The 21,104-nt window shown below is 42.8% G+C and overlaps 1 protein-coding gene and 1 pseudogene across 3 annotated transcripts in view; both read left to right on the top strand.

Annotated features, from left to right (window-relative positions):
• Positions 1–1,711: 1,711 nt before the first annotated feature.
• The window catches only part of PCGF5 (polycomb group ring finger 5), a 59,767-nt gene continuing 40,374 nt past the window's right edge, over positions 1,712–21,104 (top strand). For all 3 annotated transcript variants that reach the window (XM_023754922.1, XM_023754921.1, XM_023754919.1), the window contains exon 1: positions 1,712–2,004. In XM_023754922.1, the coding sequence (XP_023610690.1) occupies positions 1,893–2,004 (112 nt within the window). In that variant the 5' untranslated portion in view covers positions 1,712–1,892. The remainder of the gene's footprint in view (positions 2,005–21,104) is intronic.
• LOC102420972 lies at positions 16,203–17,429 on the top strand (annotated as a pseudogene).

The following is a 21,104-nucleotide window of genomic DNA, read 5'->3' as shown; positions in this document are numbered from 1 at the left end:
CTGTGTGCTAGTTTTATGAATATTGTCTCATTTAATCCTCACCACTCTAGGAGACTGGCAGTCTTTTCATTTTACAGTTTGACAAAAACAACAGCAGATTTAGGATAAGTAGCATTGCCCAGGTTATATAGACATTTACTAAATCCAACCAGTTTCTAGCAAAGAGTTTTGTAGTCTAATAGAGGAGTTAAAGAGTGAATCTATATATATAAAAGTCTAAGTGACTGTTCTACCATATAACCAGTAGCTATGACGGGCACTGACCACCAGGGGGCAGATGCTCAACGCACAGGCATGGAAACATGGAACAGACTGATGAATCTCCGAGTGAAGCGGGGAGGGGGAGGAAGAGATTAACCAAAGATCTTATATGCATACTAGAGGATTCGTGGGGTCCCTCGGCCTGGCCTGTGGGGATTGGGCTAAAAGCAGCAGTCGTACATCACCCGAAGGGTCCCAGTTTGCGGTGTATGAATCCGTGCACTGGACCTCTAGTATAACTATAAATCAAAATATGTAAAAGGAGCCCTAGCTGGTTTGGCTCAGTGGATAGAGCATCAGCCTGCAGACTGAAAGGTCCCGGGTTAAGTTCCCATCAAGGGCACATGCCCAGGTTTCGGGCTTGATCCCCAGTAGTGGGTGTGCAGGAGGCAGCCAATCAATGATTCCTCTCTCTCTCTCTCCCTCTCTCTTTCTCTCTGAAATCAATAAAAATATATTTAAAAAATATATAAAAGGAAAATGTAACAGGAAAGAAGGGTTAAAAACCATGGAGAGATTACATTGAGGATAGCTTTGGAGAAGGGTTTTGAAGGATAGGTAGGATCTAGACCAGTAGTTTTCGACCTTTTTCATCTCATGGCACACATAAACTACTAAAATTCTGCAGCACACCAGAAAATAGATTTTTTTGTTGGTCTGACAAAGAAAAATAGGTAACTTGGATTCATTCACACCAGATGGCTATTGTCATTTTTTAATTTGACAATCTAAGAGAAAAGAAGGCAGTGCCCCTGATAAATGCAATCATGTTTTAAAAATTCTTGTGGCACACCAGTGTGCCTCTTGCAGGTGACAATCGATGATCTAGACAGAGGAGAGGAAGGGCTTGTTGGATAGAGGGCATAGAGCCTCCAGAAGCTAAGAAATTTAAACGTTTTTCTGGTTGTAAAGAGGAGACACTGACATTCTTTGTCATTCTTCCTTTAAAATTCTTTGCTAACCTGGTAGCAGAATATAAGATAGAGTGAAGGTGAATTGGGTGGCTGTGGATGGAAAGGAAAAGGACATCAATTTGATTTGACTACTGACTGGCTATGGGGTACAAAATGGAAACAGACCATTTTGATAGGGTCAATAATGATTTTAATTTTGAATCCTTTAACTTGTATCGCCAGGAGCTCCTAATAGAGCAGTCAAGCAGACAGAATGCATTACTAAAGAGGTAAAGATGGAAAAACTGGAGTTAATAGCCTTGATGTCATTGGTATAGAGGTGGATAGTTGAGGCTTCAGGAGTCATCAGTTTGCCATTATTCTGAATTAAATTGTAGCAGGTTTACAGACTAATGTTACAGTAAGGCAATGTTCTCTTCATCTGTTTACCCAATTTAGAACATGTAACACTTGCTGCTAATATAATGGTATTAATACAGTATGATGAATCTAACACTGTTTTCTCTTATCTCTTAAATTATTGTGGAAACAGGTATGGGAAAGCAGAACCACCAAAAGGAGTGATGACCAGCAATCTCATGATAGATCTGGATGTTAGTTCTCATGCCTCAGGATATCCAATTGGGAACTCCATACCAGCTCTTGGGATCAGACTTTTATCCACTTAAAAAACCCTTCATTACCCCAACTACTGAAGCCAGCCCTAGCTAACTACGAATGGCTACCCAAAGGAAACACTTGGTGAAAGATTTCAATCCTTACATCACCTGCTACATCTGTAAAGGGTATCTGATCAAGCCAACTACAGTGACGGAATGCCTCCATACCTGTAAGTAATTTTGTCATGTACTCATCAGAAGTTATGGGTTACACTTGCTCTTTTAAAATTGCCACATTTTGTTTTTATCTAGTTTTTAACTTTTAAAAAAATGAGTATTCTAATAATTATCTTAACTTTAAATATATTTTCAGGATTGAATTTGTCATTAGGATACTAGTGACATGAAATTATTCTTGTATTATTTAAATTATAATAGTTGGTTTTTTGCTGATTTTTAAATGTTCTAAAAATAATAAGCATATTATTGGTTATAGTTGTTGTTTTTTTAAGTAAACTGTTTTAGGTTTTTAATTAAAAATTATACTGAAAGCCCTAGCTGGTTTGGCTCAGTGGATAGAGCAATGGCCTATGGACCAAAGGGTTCCCGGATTGATTCCGGTCAAGGGCACATACCCGGGTTGCAGCTTGATCCCCCGTAGGGGGTGTGCAGGAGGCAGCCAATCAATGATTCTCTCTCATTGATGTTTCTATCTCTCCTTCTCCATTCCCCTTGAAATCAATAAAAATATTTTTTAAAAATTATACTGAAGGAATTAATCTGTTCAGAGGCTTTGTTAGAATATGCATACTTTAATCCATTGTTATTTTTTTAAACTACTTTATTGAGGTGTGGTTGACATATAAACAGCTGTACCTGTTTAATGTATACAATTTGATGAGTTTAGAAACAAGTATACACCTGTAAAACCATCACCACATCTATGCCATAAACCTATTTATCACCTCCCAAAGTTTCCTCCCATCCTCTTATTTATTACTAGAGTCCTCGTGCACAGATTTGTGCATGGGTGGGGTCCCTCAGCCTGGCCTGCGCCCTCTCGCAATCCGGGACCCCTTGGGGGATGTTGGAGTGCCAGTTTCGGCCCAATTCCTGCAGGCCAGGCTGAGGGACCCCACCAGTGCACAAATTCGTGTACCAGGCCTCTAGTATGCATATAAGATCTTTGGTTAATCTCTTTCCACCCTCCCCCAGCCCCTTTTCCTCTGAGATGCATTGGTCTGTTCCATATTTCCATGCCTGTGCGTTGAGCGTCTGCCCCCTGGTGGTCAGTGTGCATTATAGCTACTGCTGGAATGGCTGGCTGGTCGGTCGCTTAGGCTTTTATATATATAGATTATTTTTGATAAGAGCACTTAACATTAAATATACCCTCTTAGCAAATTTTAGGTATACAACACAGTATTGTTACCCATAGGCACCATGCTGTACAGTAGATCTCAGGCTTACTCATCTAGGATAACCAAAACTTTGTGTGCCCTTAGACTACTAACTAGTAGCTCAGCATCACTTGGGAACTTGTTAGAAATGCAAATTCTCAGGCCCCACCCAGAATTACCAAATCAGAAACTCTGGGAGTGGGCCCATCAATCTGCATTTAACCAGCTCTCCATGGGATTCTGAAGCGCTCAGGTTTCAGAATTACTGTTCTAAGATGATCGTATCCGTGGAACTCCAAGTTTCTTTCTCAGCTGCCCTATCAGTAGAGAAAGAAAAATTTTTCTAGCCACTTATACCAGGATTTTACTTTTGTGGTTCTGCCAATATGAATTTATTTTTCTATTTCAATTAAAGTAATTCCAATAATTCTAGTTTAATGCCTATTTGCACAAAACTAGATATTTTATATATTTACTAGATTTCATTTTAGCTTTAGAGTAACCTTGGAGCAGTTTGGAGTGGGAAGAAAGAAGGGTAAAAGGTTGTCTTTATTCTGTGGGTGTGGAAACTTTGAGTTAAGTAATTTGCCTAGTCTCATAGCTAATGAGTAGTGGACCTGTATTCAACTCCAAAGCCCATGCTCTTTCTCAGATAAAATGGTCTCTCTTTTTTTTTAAATCCTCCCATTCAATTATATTACCTCTGCTGAACTGAAATATTATACCATAGTTTTAAACAGGGGTGCAAAATATAAACACCTGGAAATGGTTAAAATGGCAAATTTTATGTTAGATGTATTTTATCACAATTTGTAAAAAATGGAATCACAGCCCTGACCGATTTGGCTCAGTCGGCCTGCGAACTGAAGGGTCCCAGGTTCGATTCCAGTCAAGGGCATGTACCTTGGTTGCAGGCACATTCCCAGTAGGGAGTGTGCAGGAGGCAGCTGATCGATGTTTCTCTCTCATCGATGTTTCCAACTCTCTATCCCTCTCCCTTCCTCTCTGTAAAAAAATCAATAAAATATACTTTTAAAAAAAATGGAATCACTTAGGAAACAGTTTAAACATACTCATGTTCAGAACTCCACCTGGAGAGGTTTGGTGGCTATTGTGAGGTCTGGGCAGGTGTATTTTGAAAAACCTTTCCAGGTGATGCTGGTGTATATTCCCTTGGTTGTTACTGGCCCATGCTGTTCAGTTGGCAATTAACTATGAACTATCTTGAAGTACTAATTTACTATTGCCCTATATCATTATTTAGCTTGAACAATTACCAGTTAAATGTCATCAACAGATACTTATTGAATACCTACTGTGTGCCATGCACCATTCTAAGCACAGAGGATACAGCAGTGAACAAGATAGTAAAATATCTCTGCTCTCAAGGAGTTTTAGGGGAAACTAATAATAAATATGTGTCACATTAGTGATAAATGCTATGAAGAGGAACAAAGGCAGTTTGTAGATAGGAGAGGTGGGGTTATTTTATATAGAGTGTCAGGTTGGCCTCTTCGATATGATGACATTTGAACAGAAACTTGAAGGGATTGAACTCTGTGAATATATGGGAAGAGCAAGCATTGTAGGCAGAGGGAAGATCAAATACAAGGCCTTGAGGTAGGAATGTCCTTGGCAGGTTCAAAGAAGAGCAAATCAGTTAGAAGACCATTGCTACAGGTCAGTGGAAGATTACAGGGCCTTCACCTAGCCGTGGTCGGCAAACTGCGGCTCGCGAGCCACATGCGGCTCTTTGGCCCCTTGAATGTGGCTCTTCCTAAGCCTTAGGAGTACCCTAATTAAGTTAATAACAATGTACCTACCTATATAGTTTAAGTTTAAAAAATTTGGCTCTCAAAAGAAATTTCAATCATTGTACTGTTGATATTTGGCTCTGTTGACTAATGAGTTTGACGACCACTGACCTAGGGTAATGAGGTGTGAGATGGAGGTAGGGAAGAGTGATTGGGTTGTGGATGTGTTTTGGAGGAAGAGCCAACAGGATGTCGCTACCCTAGAGTGGAGACTTTATCTTATACTTCCATGTTTCCCACTATACCAAGCATGGTACCTGGACATGGTCCACAGTCTGTTTTGCTTTTCTGCTTCTAACATGTGTGCATTGCTTTTATATTTGGATGTCTCCAGCAATAACTGCCAAAGCGTTTGGAAGAAAATAAGAAAGCACAAATTTTTCATTTTCTACCTATATAATACTAGGGGCCCGGTGCACAAAATTTTGTGCACTGGGGAGTGGGTTCCCTCAGCCCAGCTTGCCCCCTATCACATACTGGGAGCCCTAGGGGATGTCCTACTACCTGCTCCCTGCTCCCCTTGGGGAGCGGACCTAAGCCACAGTCTGGCCTCCCTTTGTGGGAGTCGAACGGGCTGATCAGGGGAAGGCACCAGCCCCATCACCGCACTGTTGCAGCCACTGCCAGTCACCGTAGCCACCAAGGTGTTTTCATCAACACGGACTCCAGTCCCTTTACCATGAAAAAATGACAACTTTCTTTAGGCATTTTCAAGAAGTGTCTTTCATAGGATATGACATTTCTTTCTTTCTTCATCCTCACCTGGGGATATGTTTCCATTGATTTTTAGAGAATGTGGAAGAGAAAGGGAAAGATAGAGAAAAACATCAAAGTGAGAGGAACACTTTGATTGGTTGCCTCCTGCATGAGCCCTGATCTGGGCCGGAGCCAGGGAGGAACCTGCAACCTAGGTACATGCCCTTGGTCAGAATTGAACCCAGAATCTGCATTGGGCAGGCCGAGGCATTATCCACTGAGCCAAACCGGCTAGGACAGGATATGACATTTCTTAACCCTCCAGCAGCAGACCTTCATTTTTTTCTCCAGGAGTGTGGTAAAAAAAAACCCTAGATCACTTTTTGGACTCTTATTACCCAAGTTACTAAGAATATTACCAGTGGCATACAGGGAGCTTAACCAATCAGCAGTCAGAAAAGGTGTTTCCTCTGTAGTTCACACCAATTGCTGGTTTGGCCCCTGCCCAGGCCTAACGCCCCTGGCGAGTCATTAGCCCTGGGCCAGGGCACCCCCAGCTCCCAGCCGCCGTGGCCATCAAGGATCGCTGGCTGGCTGCGCCCCGGTTCCGGCCGCTACCACCATCAAGGATCACTGGCTGGCTCCTCCCCAGCCCAAGCCTAAAGCCTCTGGTCAAGGCGTTAGGCCTGGGCCGGGGCACCCCCAGCTCCCCGCCACCGCAGCCATCAATGATCCCTGGCTGGCTCCTCCCTGACCCAGGCCTAAAGCCTCTGGCTGAGGCTTTAGGCCTGGGCCGGGGCACCCCCAGCTCCCGCCACAGCCGATCGCTGGCTGGCTCCTCCCCGGCCTAAGCCTAAAGCCTCTGGCCGAGGCGTTAGGCCTGGGCCGGGGCACCCCCAGCTCCCCGCCGCTGCCGCCACCAAGGATCGCTGGCTCAATGATCGCTGGCTGGCTCCGCCCTGGTTCCCTGCCTCCGCCGCCATCAACAATCGCTGGCTGGCTCCTCCCTGGCCCAGGCCTAAAGCCTCAGGCCGAGGCATTAGGCCTGGGCCGGGGCACCCCCAGCTCCCTGCCGCCGCCGACATCAAGGATCGCTGGCTGGCTCCACCCTGGTTCCCCCGCCATCTCCGCCATCAACCATCGCTGGCTCAATGATCGCTGGCTGGCTCCTCCCTTACCCAGGCCTAAAGCCTCAGTCCCTGGCTTGGAGCTGACATATGCAAATTAGCTACCATCTTGGCTGGCGATTAATTTGCATATCTTGCTGATTAGCCAATGGGAAGGGTAGCAGTCATACGGCTAATTACCATGTTTCTCTTTTATTAGATAGGATAGATTTTATATCTGTTCTTCTCAGAAAATATTTGGGGCATAATGGAATCCCAATTTAAGTGTAACTTTTTTGGAGGAAAAACAAAAGATTCTAGAAGTATAAATAACCCATTTATAAGCAAGGGTTATGTTTATGCTTGCAACAGCAATTTAACGTATAAAAAGGTGAGTGACAGTTTAACTGCATTTTCAGTCATTCTGGCCTGAAAAATCACTTGGAAGTTAACAAGCCCCTTTACTGAGAGAGAATAAAAATGGCAGCAGTGTGATTAAAAGACAGTGGGAAAAAACAAATGTGACCTATTATCATCAACAGAGAACAAAGAACAGAGTTGATGGAGTCAGGTACTCAACCCAGTGTCTGAGGATTCCATAATGCTAACTATGGAATAGTTATGCACATCCAGTCCTTGGAATTTTATGTATTTTTTTCTTTGTAGTTACAATAGGGCTTATATAAGGCAAAAATTATTTCACTTGTAAAATATTCTCTTATTAGTACTGATAAAATAAATAGCACCACGAAGTAGTGCTTTTCAGTCATTGGTTGGTCTTTGATATTACCTGGTTTTTTTATGTATAATGTGGGACAGATACAGTGGCATTGTGATTTGAGAGCAGTATAAAATAGAAAAGTAAGATGACCAAATTGGACAGGAGGAAAGTGAGAAGTGTTAAATGACAATGTGATACACCATAATATTTTCAATCTTGACTTAGTCATATAAAAAGAATATCTTAAGATAACTTTGTACAAAGACTATACTTTTATGTTACTATAAGTAAAGAATAATTTTTATTATGAAACTAATTATAAATAAAAGATTTTGGTCTTACTGTTCAAGTTTGAAATATATAAATAGCGCTTTATTAATGGTGAGCAAAACCAGATGTGGAATCTGCCCTTCTGGACTTTCTGGTCAAGTGAAGAAAGATAGAGTAATCAAGTTAAGAAATGTATAAAATAAAATTGGATGTTAATACTAGTAAGTGTGATGAAAATACTAGTAATAAACAGAATGATAAAATAACAGGTATATGTCAGGTTATTGCAGTTGAATGGAATGCAAAAGAAGGAACTAAAGTGTTTTCTGAAATTCCTAAAGCCATAGGTCCTAGGTCTTCTCAGGCAGGGACATTAGTTTTTGGGCAGTGGAGGTGCATTAGGGTGGGAAATAGGGATCATGAGTGGCTCTCCCTGCTTTGATATGGATAAATGAAGTTGCTTTACTCTTCTTTCAAAATACTCTGCAAAGGCATGTCAGCTCTTTTTCTCTCTTCAAATCAGAGAGGTTTTTGCTCTCCCATTCTCCCATTGAAAAATTCTGGAGCTAACACTGACTTCTGTATAGATGTAGAAAGAAGGGCCAGAAGGACCAGCAGGATGGCTGACTGCAGCAGCCCTTGATGTTGTTAGCACTACAGCTCAGTAGAAGGAGGAGAAAGGGGCAAGCCAATCAGAAGGAAGGGGGAGCCAGAGATGGCAGGGCTAGCTGTACCCCAGGATCCTGGCAAGAAGTTGGGGGGGAAACTTATAAAAGCTTACTATCATCACTTCCCTTCAGCAGGCCAATGACATTCTATAAAAAGATGAAAGTTTAAAAATTTAAAACATAAATATGAGTTTTTAGTTTTAAATGAGAAAATACTAGAGGAACTAAATCTGCATTTACTATAGTTATAAGTCTATAAGATAATTTTAATAATCCAACAGACCTAAGGAAATAAATATGTTCTCACAAATAATTATTGAATTTTTAAAAATAAATAATTAGCACTTTGCTAGCCTCTGGGTTAGATTGGTTAAAAAAAAAAGATAATTGGGAACTTAAAACTCTATCAAGCAAAACTTCTCATAAGATAAGAAGAAATTTCTACACATGTATTTGGATTTTTTTCTTTTCTGTGTGAGCTCAGCTGGTGGAACTCAACATACCTAACAATGAATGAATGAGATTCTAACACTCTGTTGTCCAAACAAGAAGTATATTCCACACTTGACTCCATTTACCCTCACTATCAAAACAGGGCCAAAGTCCTGACTGGTCTCTCTCCTTAGTATCTCTTAAATCTGTCCTCTCACTTCCTTCCCCCATGACTGTTTGTCCAGGTCCTCATTACTGCTCACCAGTCACTGCAGCCCACTCTTAACCAGTGTTACAGTGGTGATCATTTAAACATCTTGCTGTCTTCATCACTCACTCTTCAGCTAACCCAAAATTTCCTGAAGATACCCTAATGCCCCCCAAATTAAAGCTACATAGGTGTGACCGATTTCTGTCCCACCATCCAACACACACCATGTGCAAATAATTTGTTTAGCAGCTTGTTCTGCTTGGAATGCACTTCTCCTGTATACCTGGCTAGCAGTTACCCATTCTTCAAAAATCATTTCCTCCAAGATATTCCATCCACCTGCTACCACAGACAGATTTGGGTTAAGTGTATTCTTAGTACCTGATACTTGAGTACTCAATAAAGGCTTACATGAATAAGTAAATAGCCAGTCGGTTGGTTATTTTATTGTGTGTTTTTCCTTTCAAAGATTCAAATGCAGTGATAGGTAGCTTGAAAGGCATGTAGATAGTGTTGGTTAGGAATTACAAATTTTTAAAAACTACCTTCTAAAACAGGGGTGGGCAAACTTTTTGACTCGAGGGCCACAATGGGTTCTTAAACTGGACTGGAGGGCCGGAACAAAAGCATGGATGGAGTGTTTGTGTGAACTAATATAAATTCAAAGTAAACATCATTACATAAAAGGGTACGGTCTTTTTTTTTTTCTTAGTTTTATTCATTTCAAACAGGCCGGATCCGGCCAGCGGGCCGTAGTTTGCCCACGGCTGTTCTAAAATATAGGTGCGAGTCTTGTGTGCCTTAGGCAGGGAGAGGGAGAGATGCTGGGTTGAGGACTGGAGATTGGTGGCTCTAAGTTAAGGGATGCTCTATCTTTTGCACTAGGGTTCTGAGGAACTTTTTAAGGTTACATAGAGGCTGTATAGGTTGTTGATTTAAAATGGAAGACTTTTCACTTAAACTAAGAAGAACAAAGGACCTTTTTCCAATAGTTAAAATGTGTAGAATATAGTGCATTGGTTCTTAACTCTTTCGTGGTTAGCATGCTATAAGAATCTGGTTATTCTTTTCTCAGGAAAAAAGGGAAGGTTTAGACACAGAATTCTGTGTTATAATACAGGAAAGTTTTCTTCTTTTTGCCCTTTCAGAGATTATTGCATTAATCCCCTAAGAATGAATTATTTGGAAAAACACAATGTTGTACTTGGTTTTAACTTATGCAAAGAACAAGGGTTAATTGATAGTTAAATATAGTTGATGTGACAATTAAGTGACATGATTTTATGTGGTAATATGGAAGGATGGAGGAACAATTTAATCGTAAAATGGTAAAATTTAAGTACTACCAACCATTTATTGTTTTTGAACAAGTATTATAAATACACAAGTATTTAAATTTATAGAGAACTTTTGATGCATTGATACTCAGTGTTTAAAAATCTTGTGGTACATACACTTGCTATTCAAGGTGCTGACTAGCAGCATCACCTGGGAGCTTGTTAGGAGCGCGTATCTGTGGGCCTCACTGTGGGTCTGCTGAGTCAGGATCTCTGGGGATAAGGCTGGAAGTCTGTGTAATGACAAGTCTCCAGGTGACTCTGTGGTGCACTGAAGTTTGAGAAACACTGCTCTGGACCAGACATTATAATACTAGCATATCTTGAACTAGGCAGCTTGTACTTTTAATCATAGTGTAATTAAAATAAATGCTAATGAAAGATTAAACTAGTAGCTGTTATTTATTGAATGTCATATTTGGGGTCATGAGCTTTACTTTCATTGTCTTATGTAATCTTCCCAAAGACCCTTCTAGTTAGGTGGTAGTATTTAATCATTAACAGATGTTTAGTAGTATCTACATTTTATCAGTTTTTATTCTAGCCAGTGGAAACAAAACAGTAAAGAACACAGGTATAATCTGTGCCCTCCTAGGATTTACGTTCTAATAGGAGAGACAGCTAATACATGAATAAACAATATAATTTCAGATGCTGTGTGTATCAAATGCTATGAGGAAAAATAAAACAGAGGAAGTTTTTTCTTGGGAGTTACCATTTGAGCAGACCAGAGTAATAGGAAGGAGCAAGCTATGAGAAGGTTTGCGGGCAGAGTATTTCAGATTCATTTTTTAGCATTTTTCACAAAGACTCAGAAAGGTAAAGTGACACAGCTAATAAGTGCTGGACCTGGGTTCTGACTCCTGGAGAGCTGACTTGGGCACATCTTCATATTAAATTGTCATATTCTTAATTTTCTTTCTTTCTGCTTGGCTATATTTTCTAAAAATTCTTTAACAACATGTGAATTTAAAATCCTATATAATAAAATCCTAACATGCAAATCGACCGAACAACAGAAAGACTGCCTGCTATGATGCACACTGACCACCAGGGGGCAGACACTCAATGCAGGAGCTGCCCTTTGGTGGTCAGTGCGTTCCCACAGGGGGTGTGCCGCTCAGCCAGAAGCTGGGCTGGCTGCTCCTTAGTGCTGCCTCAGAGGCGAGAGAGGCTCCCGCCACCGCTGCTGCGCTCACCAGCGGAGAGCGCTGCTCAGCCAGAAGTCCTTTTGCCTTCAATACCTCCTGCCTCCACTGCAGGCGGGAGGTAAGGAGCGAGGAGTCCCCGACTGCGGGAGGGATGTCTGACTGCTGGCTTAGGGGGATTGGGTCTAAGCTGGCTGGCGGACGTCCCCTGAGGGGTCCCGGACTGTGAGAGGGTGCAGGCCAGGCTGAGGGACCCCCCCCGAGTGCACGAATTTTACCTTGAAAGGTAAAACATGCCTTGAAACCATAAAACTCCTAAAAGAAAACATAGGTGGTAAGTTCATTGACATAGTTCTTGGTGAGTGATGATTTTCTGAATCTAACACAGTGATGGCGAACCTTTTGAGCTCAGCGTGTCAGCATTTTGAAAAACCCTAACTTAACTCTGGTGCCGTGTTAAATATAGAAATTTTTTGATATTTGCAACCATAGTAAAACAAAGATTTATACTTCTGATATTTATTTTATATATTTAAATGCCATTTAACAAAGAAAAATCAACCAAAAAAATGAGTTCGCGTGTCACTTCTGACACGCGTGTCATAGGTTCGCCATCACTGATCTAACACTAAAAGCAAAAATAAACATGTAGGAAGGATTATATCAAACTAAAAATCTTCTGCACAGCACAGGAAACTGTCAACAAAAGGAAAAGGCAACCTACTGAATGGGAGAAAATAATTGCAAATTATATATCTGATAAGAGGCTAATGTCCAAACTATAGAACTCATACAACTCAATAGCAAAAAAAAAAAAAAAAAAAAAAAAAATCTGATTAAAAAATGGGCAGAGATTTTGAACAGATATTCTTCCAGAGAAGCCATACCGATGGCCATCAATAAGTACATGAAAAAGTGCTCAACATCACCATTCACCAGGGAAATGCAAATTAAAACTATAATGCAGTATCATCTCAGAATTACTAGACTGGCTATTATCAAACACACGAGTTGGTGAGAATGTGGAGAAAAGGGAACCCTTGTGCACTGTTGATGGGAATATAAATTGGTGCATCTACTATAGAAAACAGTATGAAGTTTCCTCAAAATATTAAAAATTGAACTACCATATGATCCAGCAATTTTACTTCTGTGTCTTTATTAGAAGAAAAGAAAAATACTAACTCGAAAAGGTATATGAACCCCCATGTTTATTGCAGCATTATTTATAACTAGAGGCCCAGTGCACGAATTCGTGCACCGGTGGGGTCCGGCCGTCCTGGCCCCAATCAGAGCGGATCGGGGCTGGACCTGTCAGGAGGAGGAGATGGTCGTAGGTTAGCCAGCTGGCCCGCCCCAATCGGGGGCGAACAGGGCGGGCCGGCTGGGGGGAGGGGCCATGGGATGTTGGCCAGCCAGCCCCACCCCTGATTGGTGTGTAGGGGGGTGATCGGGGTGGAGCTGGCTGGGGGAGGAGCCGCGGGCCGATTGGGGTCAGGGGGCCGATCTGGGGTGGGGCCAGGTGGGGGGAGGGGCTGCAGGAGGTTGGCCAGAGCCTTTGTCCTCCTATTGGGGTCGGGGGGTAGATCAGGGGTGGGGCTGGCCAGAGGGAGGGGCTGCAGGAGGTTGGCTGGCCAGCCCCGCCCCCTATTGGGGTCGGGGGGTGATCAGGGGCGAGGCAGGCCATGGGGAGGGGCTGCGGGCCGATCAGGGTGGGTGGGGGCCCATCAGGGGCGGGGTCTGCTGCAGGGAGGGGCTGCATGAGGTTGGCCGGCCGGCCCCGCCCCCTATTGGCATAGGGGAGGTGATCAGGGGCGGGGCCAGTCAGGGGAGGTTCCGTGGGAGGTTGGCTGGCCGGCCACACCCCCAGATATGACTGGTTTGCTGGCTGCAGTGGGTGTCATAGTGACCAGTCATTTTGGTCGTACAGCGTTCTGGTTGCTGGCTTTTTATATATATAGACTAGAGGCCCGGTGCACAAAAATTTGTGCCCTTGGGGAGTGGGGTCCCTCAGCCCGGCCTGTGCCCTCTCGCAGTCTGGGACCCTCGGGGGATGACCACCTGCTGGCTTAGGCCCGCTCCCCGGGGGATCGGGCCTAAGCTGGCAATCAGACATCCCTCTGGCAGCCCGGGAGCCCTCGGGGGATGTCCACTTGCCAGCGGGGAGCAGGCCTAAGCTGCAGTCGGAAATCCTTAGCGCTGCTGAGGAGGTGGGAGAGGCTCCCACCACCACCGCTGTACTGACAACCGTCAGCCTGGCTTGTGGCTGAGCAGAGCTCCCCCTGTGGGAGTGCACTGACCACCAGGGGACAGCTCCTGCATTGAGCATCTGCCCCCTGGTGGTCAGTATGTATCACAATGACCAGTCTTTCCCAGTCGTTCTGCTGTTAGGGTCAGTTTGCATATTACCTTTTATTATATAGGATAGAAGCCTGGTGCATGGGTGGGGGCCAGCTGGTTTGCCGTGAAGGGTGTCCCAGATCAGGGTGGGGGTCCCGCTGGGGTGCCTGGCCAGCCTGGGTGAGGGGCTGATGGCTGTTTGCAGCTGGTCAGACCCCCTTCAGGGTGGGGGTCCCCACGGGGGTGCCTGGCCAGCCTGGGTGAGGGGCTGATGGCTGTTTGCAGGCTGGTCACACCCCCTTCAGGGTGGGGGTCCCCACTGGGGTGCCTGGCCAGCCTGGGTGAGGGGCTGATGGCTGTTTGCAGGCTGGTGAAGCCCCCCCCCAATGGGGACCCTCACCCCATGGAGGTTTGGCCAGCCTGGGTGAGGGGCTGATGGCTGTTTTCAGGCTGGCCACACCCCTTTTAGGGTGGGGGGTCCCCACTGGGGTGCCTGGCCAGTCTGGGTGAGCAGCTGAGGGCCGTTTTCAGGCTGGCCAAGCCCCCCAGCGACAGAAGCTCTCAGCCTCTCCTTTTTTTCTTTTTTTTTATTCTGAGATTTATTTACCTTCTATAATTGAAACTTTGTAGCCTTGAGTGGAGCTCAGAGCTGTCCAGGGCGTGCGGGAAGCTTGGCTTCCTCCATCGCCAGGGGGCAACCCAAGCCTCTTGCTCGCTCCAGCTCTGTGGCCACAGCCGGCTGAAAGCAGGTATCTGGGGTGTATTTATCTTCTATAATTGAAACTTTGTTGCCTTGAGTGGAGCTCAGAGCCAGCTGTGGCAGGCGGGAAGCTTGGCTTCCTCCATCACTGGAGCAACCAAGCCTCCTGCTCGCTCCAGCTCTGTGGCTGCTGGCCGCCATCTTGGTTGGGTTAATTTGCATATAGTCGCTCTGATTGGCTGGTGGGCGTGGCTTAAGGCGTAGCGAAGGTACGGTCAATTTGTATGTTTGTCTTTTATTAGACTAGATAGGCAAGATATGGAAACAACCTAAGTATTCTCCGATGGATGAATAGGGAAAGAAAATATGGTAGACACACACACACACACACACACACACACACACACACACTGGAATATTATTCACTCATAAGGAAGAATGAAATCTTGCCATTTGTAGCAACATTATGCTAAGTGAAATAAGTTGAGAAAGAAAAATACCATATGATCTCTCTGATAGATGGAATCTAAATAAGTTTTTTTGGGTTTTTTTTTTTTACCCTAAGCTGATAGATACAGAGAATAAATAGGTGGTTACCAGAGGTAGGGGAGAAACATGAACTATTTTTGGTTTTATTTTGTGTGTTTGTTTGTTAGTTTAAATAAATTGTTTATCTTTTTTTTTAAGAGAATAGGAACAAAATCAAAGGCCTAAGAAGAAGTTATATTAAAGTCTCAGTGGGTACAGATATAATTTTTTAGGGTTATACTAGAAATGAGATCACTGGTATACTGATATTACATATTTCAAACAGTATTTTGGCAGAAACTAGTCAATCATTCATGAAAGTGATTATAGTGCTCATTTTGATGATTATTTTTCAATAAGGAAGAATAATTATAGGTCTTAATCTAGATGTCATCCATTATTAATGTCAAAGAAGAATTATATGAGATGTATGGTTCTTTTAGCTTTTGAAACTGTGCATTAGATTAGCAATTTTCAACATGTGCCACAAGAATTTTTAAAACATGCAATACCTGACTATTTATTAGTGGCACTGACCTCTTTTCCCTTAGGTTGTCAAATTAAAAAATCACAACAGCCAACACAACAATAGCCATCCAGTGTGAATGAATCAAAATTATACCTTTTTTGGGGTCAGATCAGCAAAAAATATATTTTTTGGAGTGCCACAGAATTTTAATAATTAGTTTGTGTGTGCCATGAGATAAAAGGTTGAAAAATCGCTGCACTAAATAAGAATGTTTAAACAGTTGAGCAAAGCATCATAGTGGACACTAAAAGATAGATAAAAAATGAAATTGTCTTTTGGCTTCTGAGAAGAAATTATGTCTATGTCAGAATGAGTTGGAACTGATACCAATGATGATTTGAAAGAAAATATGTAACCTAAAATACGTATTCAGAATCAGAAATCATGGTCAATGCATAGGTATGTTTAAGAGTCTAGCAGAAGCCCTGTTTGCCTGCTGTCCACAGCCTGGATTGCTACTGCCTGGATCGCATACCACCTGCTCACTCGAACTGCTCACTCCCAGAGAGCCTGTAGTTCCATTGCGCCATGTGTGACATTTGGACCCTCTTTGGCAGCAATGACTGCCTTTCTGTTCAGTGTCTGAAGGCTATGAAGGTTGCACACAGGGGTCCAGATGCATTTTGCTTTGAGAATGTCAATGGATATACCAACTGCTGCTTTGGACTTTCCCGGTTGTTGCTGGTTGACCAGCTGTTTGGAATGCAGCCAATTTGAGTGAAGAAATATCCTTATTTGTGGCTATGTTACAACAGAGAAATCTACAGCCACCAGAAGCTACAATGCCATTTTGAACTTGAATATCACACTAACGTGGATGGTGAAATAATCCATCTTTATGTCAAAGGAAGAACTGAATAGACATGATTTGTATGTTGGATGGTGTATTTGCATTTAATTTACTGGATACGGCCAATAAGAAAGTGTTCCTGGGTAGAGATACCTATGGAGTAAGACCTTTGTTTAAAGCTGTAATTGAAGATGGACTTTTGGCTATGTGTTCAGAAGCTAAAGGTCTTGTTAACTTGAAGCACTCCAGCTTTTTTTTTTTTTTTTTAGTGGAGCCTTTTCTTCAGGGACACTATGAAGTTTTGGATTTAAAGCCAAATGGCGAAGTTGTGTTGGTGGAAGTGGTTAAATATAATCACTGCAGAGGTGAGCCTCTGCACACCCTGTGACAGTGTGGAGAAACTTCCAGGTTCTTGGGATAGAAACCATAAAGAGCAGCCTCCAGATCCTTTTTTGACACTGCTGCTAAAATGTTTGATGACAGACAGAAGGATTGGGTATCTTTTATCAGGGGGCTTGGATTCCAGTTTGGTTGCTGCCACCCTGTTGAAGCAGCTAAAAGAGGCCCAAGTCCAGTACCCTCTTCAGACATTTGTGATTGGCATGGAAGACAGTTCTTATTTTCTAGCTGCCAGAAAGGTGGAAAGTCATATTTTCCTTGGAAGCTTATGACATTACAACAGTTCGCACATCCGTGGGTATGTATCCAATTTCCAAGTACATTAGGAAGAACACAGCATGGAAAAGATCCAGATGAACTGATGCAGGGTTACATATATTTTCACAAGGCACCTTCTCCTGAAAAAAGAGGAGGAGGAGAGGAAGAGGCTTCTAAAGGAACTCTATTTGATGCCCTCCGTTGAGATCCAACGTGCTGCCCATGGTCTGCAACACCTGAAACTAAAGAAGACTGTTACTATTGTCAAGTCCTTGCACGCCACTACCCAGGCCGGACTGACTGGCTGACCCATTACTGGATTCCCAGGTGGATTAATGCCACTGACCCCTCTGCATGCATTCTGACCCATCACAAGTCAGCCACCAAAACTTAAGCTCTTTCTAAGCTATAGAATGAAAGTAAATGTGAAGGTAGAGGCCTTGGGGGCTTGGAAGGGTGGCAATGACCATCATCCATCATGGGGTAAAAAAATGTCTTAAACCTAAAAAACAATCTAACAGCAAGATTGAATATAAACATTAAGAATAAGTACAGTCTAACCTGTAAAAAAACAAAAGGTAATTTCCATTTCGATACTTTGAAGACTTTTTATAGGTACTGATGCTTCATAACACACTAGTTTTTCCCAGACTACTATATTATATCAGAAATTTAAATACCAGTGAACAAAAGCTATGTTCCCTCAGAGGCTTCATTACTGACATTTCTTTACTCAACATTTTAGAAAACTGAAACAGATTTTAGTTTATATTGACTTAAGTCATTTTAGTTGTCAAAAAGATTACTAGTAAACTCAGAATCTCTCCCCTTTATTTGAAAGCGTAGGCAGGTTTCTGACTTGACTACAATAGTGCACTTGGCTCCCTTTACTGTTCCTAACCCTGTGTCCTCATTTATTCCATAAATATTCACCGAGCACCTCCTCCTCCAAGTACGATTCTGGGCACCTGGGATACATTAGGTGATACAGTAGACAATAAGTAAATCATAGTGTATATTAGAAGGTGATAAATGGTATTGTAAGGGAGAGCCGAGTTGGTAAGGGGAATTGCAGTCAGTGGGAAGGTGTTACAATTTAAAATAAGCCTGTGTTCTGGGTAGGCCTCGTTAAGGAAGTGACATTTGAAAAAAAGAAAAGAAAGCGATATTTGAATAGACTTGAGGCGGTAAAGGAGTTAGCCAATTACACGACTGAGGGAAGAATATTTCAGGTAGAGGGAATAGAAGGAGTCAAGAGTCTAAGGCAGGCATGTGCCTGACATGTTGAGAAATGGTCAGGCCAGTGTGGCTAGATAGCAGTGAGCAGAGGAGAGCACAGGGAGGTGATAGGGTGGATGTGAGCCACAGGCACAGTGTGCAGTTCTCATAGGGCCACTGTAAGGATTTGGCTTTTACTCTAGAGCAGTGGTTCTCAACCTTCCTAATGCCGCGACCCTTTAATACAGTTGTGGTGACCCCCAACCATAAAATTATTTTTGTTGCTACTTCATAACTGTAATTTTGCTACTGTTATGAATCGTAATGTAAATACCTGATTTGCAGGATGTATTTAGGCGACCTCTGTGAAAGGGTCGTTCGACCCCCAAAGGGGTCTCGACTCACAGGTTGAGAACCGCTGCTCTAGAGATATGACCCATTTCAGGCAGGATTTTGAGTGAGGAATGGAATTATCTGATTTATGTTTAAAAGCATCACTCAGACTACTATTGAAAACAGACCTGTTAAGAGGTGGTTGCAATAGTCCAGGCAAGAGGTAGCGATTGCTTGTACCAAGGCAGTGGTGGTGGTCAGAGTGGTCAGATTCTGGTTATATTTTGAAAGTAAAGCCAAATTTGCTAATGACCTGTGTGGGGGTCATAAGAGAAAAAAGAGTCAAAGAGTTAAGTCAGTCTTAAAGGATATCTTTAAGATTTTGGTCTGAGAAACTTGAGGATAAAGATGTCATCCAATCGTATAGAAAAGGCTGAGGGTGGAAGATCAGGAGGCTATTTTTGGAGACACCCAAATGGTGATGTCAGTTGGGAGTTGGATGTGTGAGTCTGGAGAGTATCAGCATATAGATCATATTTAAACAATGAAAGTACCAAGGGGGCGAGTGTAGAAAAAGAAGAGAAGAGGACCAAGGATGGAGCTCCAGGGCGTTGAGGAGGAGTTGTCAGTAAGATAGGAGAAAGCAGGGTGGGATCCTGGGAGGCAAAGTACACATAGTGTCAAGAGGGAGGAGGAATCAACTGAGTCAACTGTGTTGAGTAAGATGGAACTGAGAATATACCACTGGACTTAGCAACACAGAGGTCATGGATAATCCTGTCGAGCAGTTTCAATGGAGTGGTAAAGAGTGAAAGTCTGGATAAGTGTGAGAGGATGGAAAATTCCCTGGTTTTGCTCATTGTACTGTGATTATGTAAGTATTTCATGTTAATGAAGCTTAAAAAAGAGGTGGGGAAAAACAGAATGGGAAGAGAAGAATTGGAGAGAGTATAAGTAGCTCTGAAATGGAATGACAGCTGACAAGGGAAGTAGGGTCAACAGTTGTTTAAGATGAGGAATATGTTTAAATCTTCAGTAGATAGCAAAAGACTAATCTAGTGAAAGGGGAGAATACTGAAGCAGTGTTCTTAGGTCATCGGGAGGGGATTGAGTGCACAGAGCAGAGACTGGTTGCAGATAGGCACATGAAACTTTTGGAAACAGGCAAGAGCACAAAGTACAGATACTAGTCATATGGTGATGTGAATTCTCTTCTCTTTGTTTCAGTTTTTTTTTCCCCTTCTGTTTTCAGTGAAAGAGGAAGCGAGGTCATCAGTGGAGAGTGAGATTGGGGGAGGATGTGTTAAGGATTTGAGGAGAGAGGAGAAGGTATGAAGTATTGATGGAGGGCATAATGGACTTGGGGTGTTGAGTATGACCACCTGGCAGATGAAGGACCCACTTTAGGTTCACGGTCATGAATTTAAGGTGAGATACCATCAGTGTGGTGCATGTTTTTCTCCCACAGCTATAATTTTATAGAAGCAGAGTATGTTGGATTTAGCCAGGGTTAATAGTTTAACTGAGCAAGTATAATGAAAGAAGAGACAGGTAGAAAAGTTGAAGTACAGAAGAACAAAGCTATCAGGAGTGTGTGTGAGAAATGATCATTATGATTGACAAGAATTTATATTGATCAGGAGGTTATGAGGGCATTGCTGCACTCACTGAGCTACCAAACTCTACCCTGACTCTAAGTCTGTCTATGGAAGTACAACCTTCCAGGACATTTTGGTGTCCTGCCTGCTTGACACAAGATCCTTCTCCTTTGCTGCTGCCTGCTCCTCTGTGGTGGTGAAATCATATAGCATTCTCAGTAGGAAGTAATGTTATCCTAAATGTTCTTCATGAAATTGCAACTCATGTGGGCCTTTGAAAGAAATGTGCCATGTATAACATAACAGAAGGAAGGTGTTTATTAGATCCTTATATAAGTGAAACCAAGAGATACTGTCTCGGAAGCAAATACTGGAAAACTCTTTTTTAATAAGAATATGTATCAAAATCAGGAAGCTGTTGCCTCTTCTCTTTGCAGATGACTACAATTTACTTAAAAACTGTTAGCAGATAATAAAGTTTTCAAAGCAAACTTTGAAAATGAGTGTTACTCAAGAAGGGCACATAAAGATGGTAATGTGCTAAGGAAGGAAGGAAAGAACGTGCTTCTGTGTTGACAGATAAAACGAACACCTTAGGATGATTTTACTAAAGGAGTCAGCATTTGATCACTTTTAATAAACAGAACATTGAGTGATAACACCAAGGACATGAGAGAAAAAACTATTGTTTTATTATCAACTAGAGGTCCGGTGCATGAAATTCGTGCACTCGGGAAGGGTCCCTCAGCCTGGCCTGTGCCCTCTCGCAGTCCAGGAGCCCTCGGGGGATGTCACTGCTTGAGGCGGGAGAAGGCTCCCCCCCCACCCCTGCTG

This window comes from Myotis lucifugus, unplaced genomic scaffold (genome assembly GCF_000147115.1).
Source record: "Myotis lucifugus unplaced genomic scaffold, Myoluc2.0 scaffold_66, whole genome shotgun sequence".
Lineage (NCBI taxonomy): Eukaryota > Metazoa > Chordata > Mammalia > Chiroptera > Vespertilionidae > Myotis > Myotis lucifugus.
The sequence above is the reverse complement of the archived record's forward strand: the minus strand, read 5'-3'. Positions and strand labels throughout refer to the sequence as shown.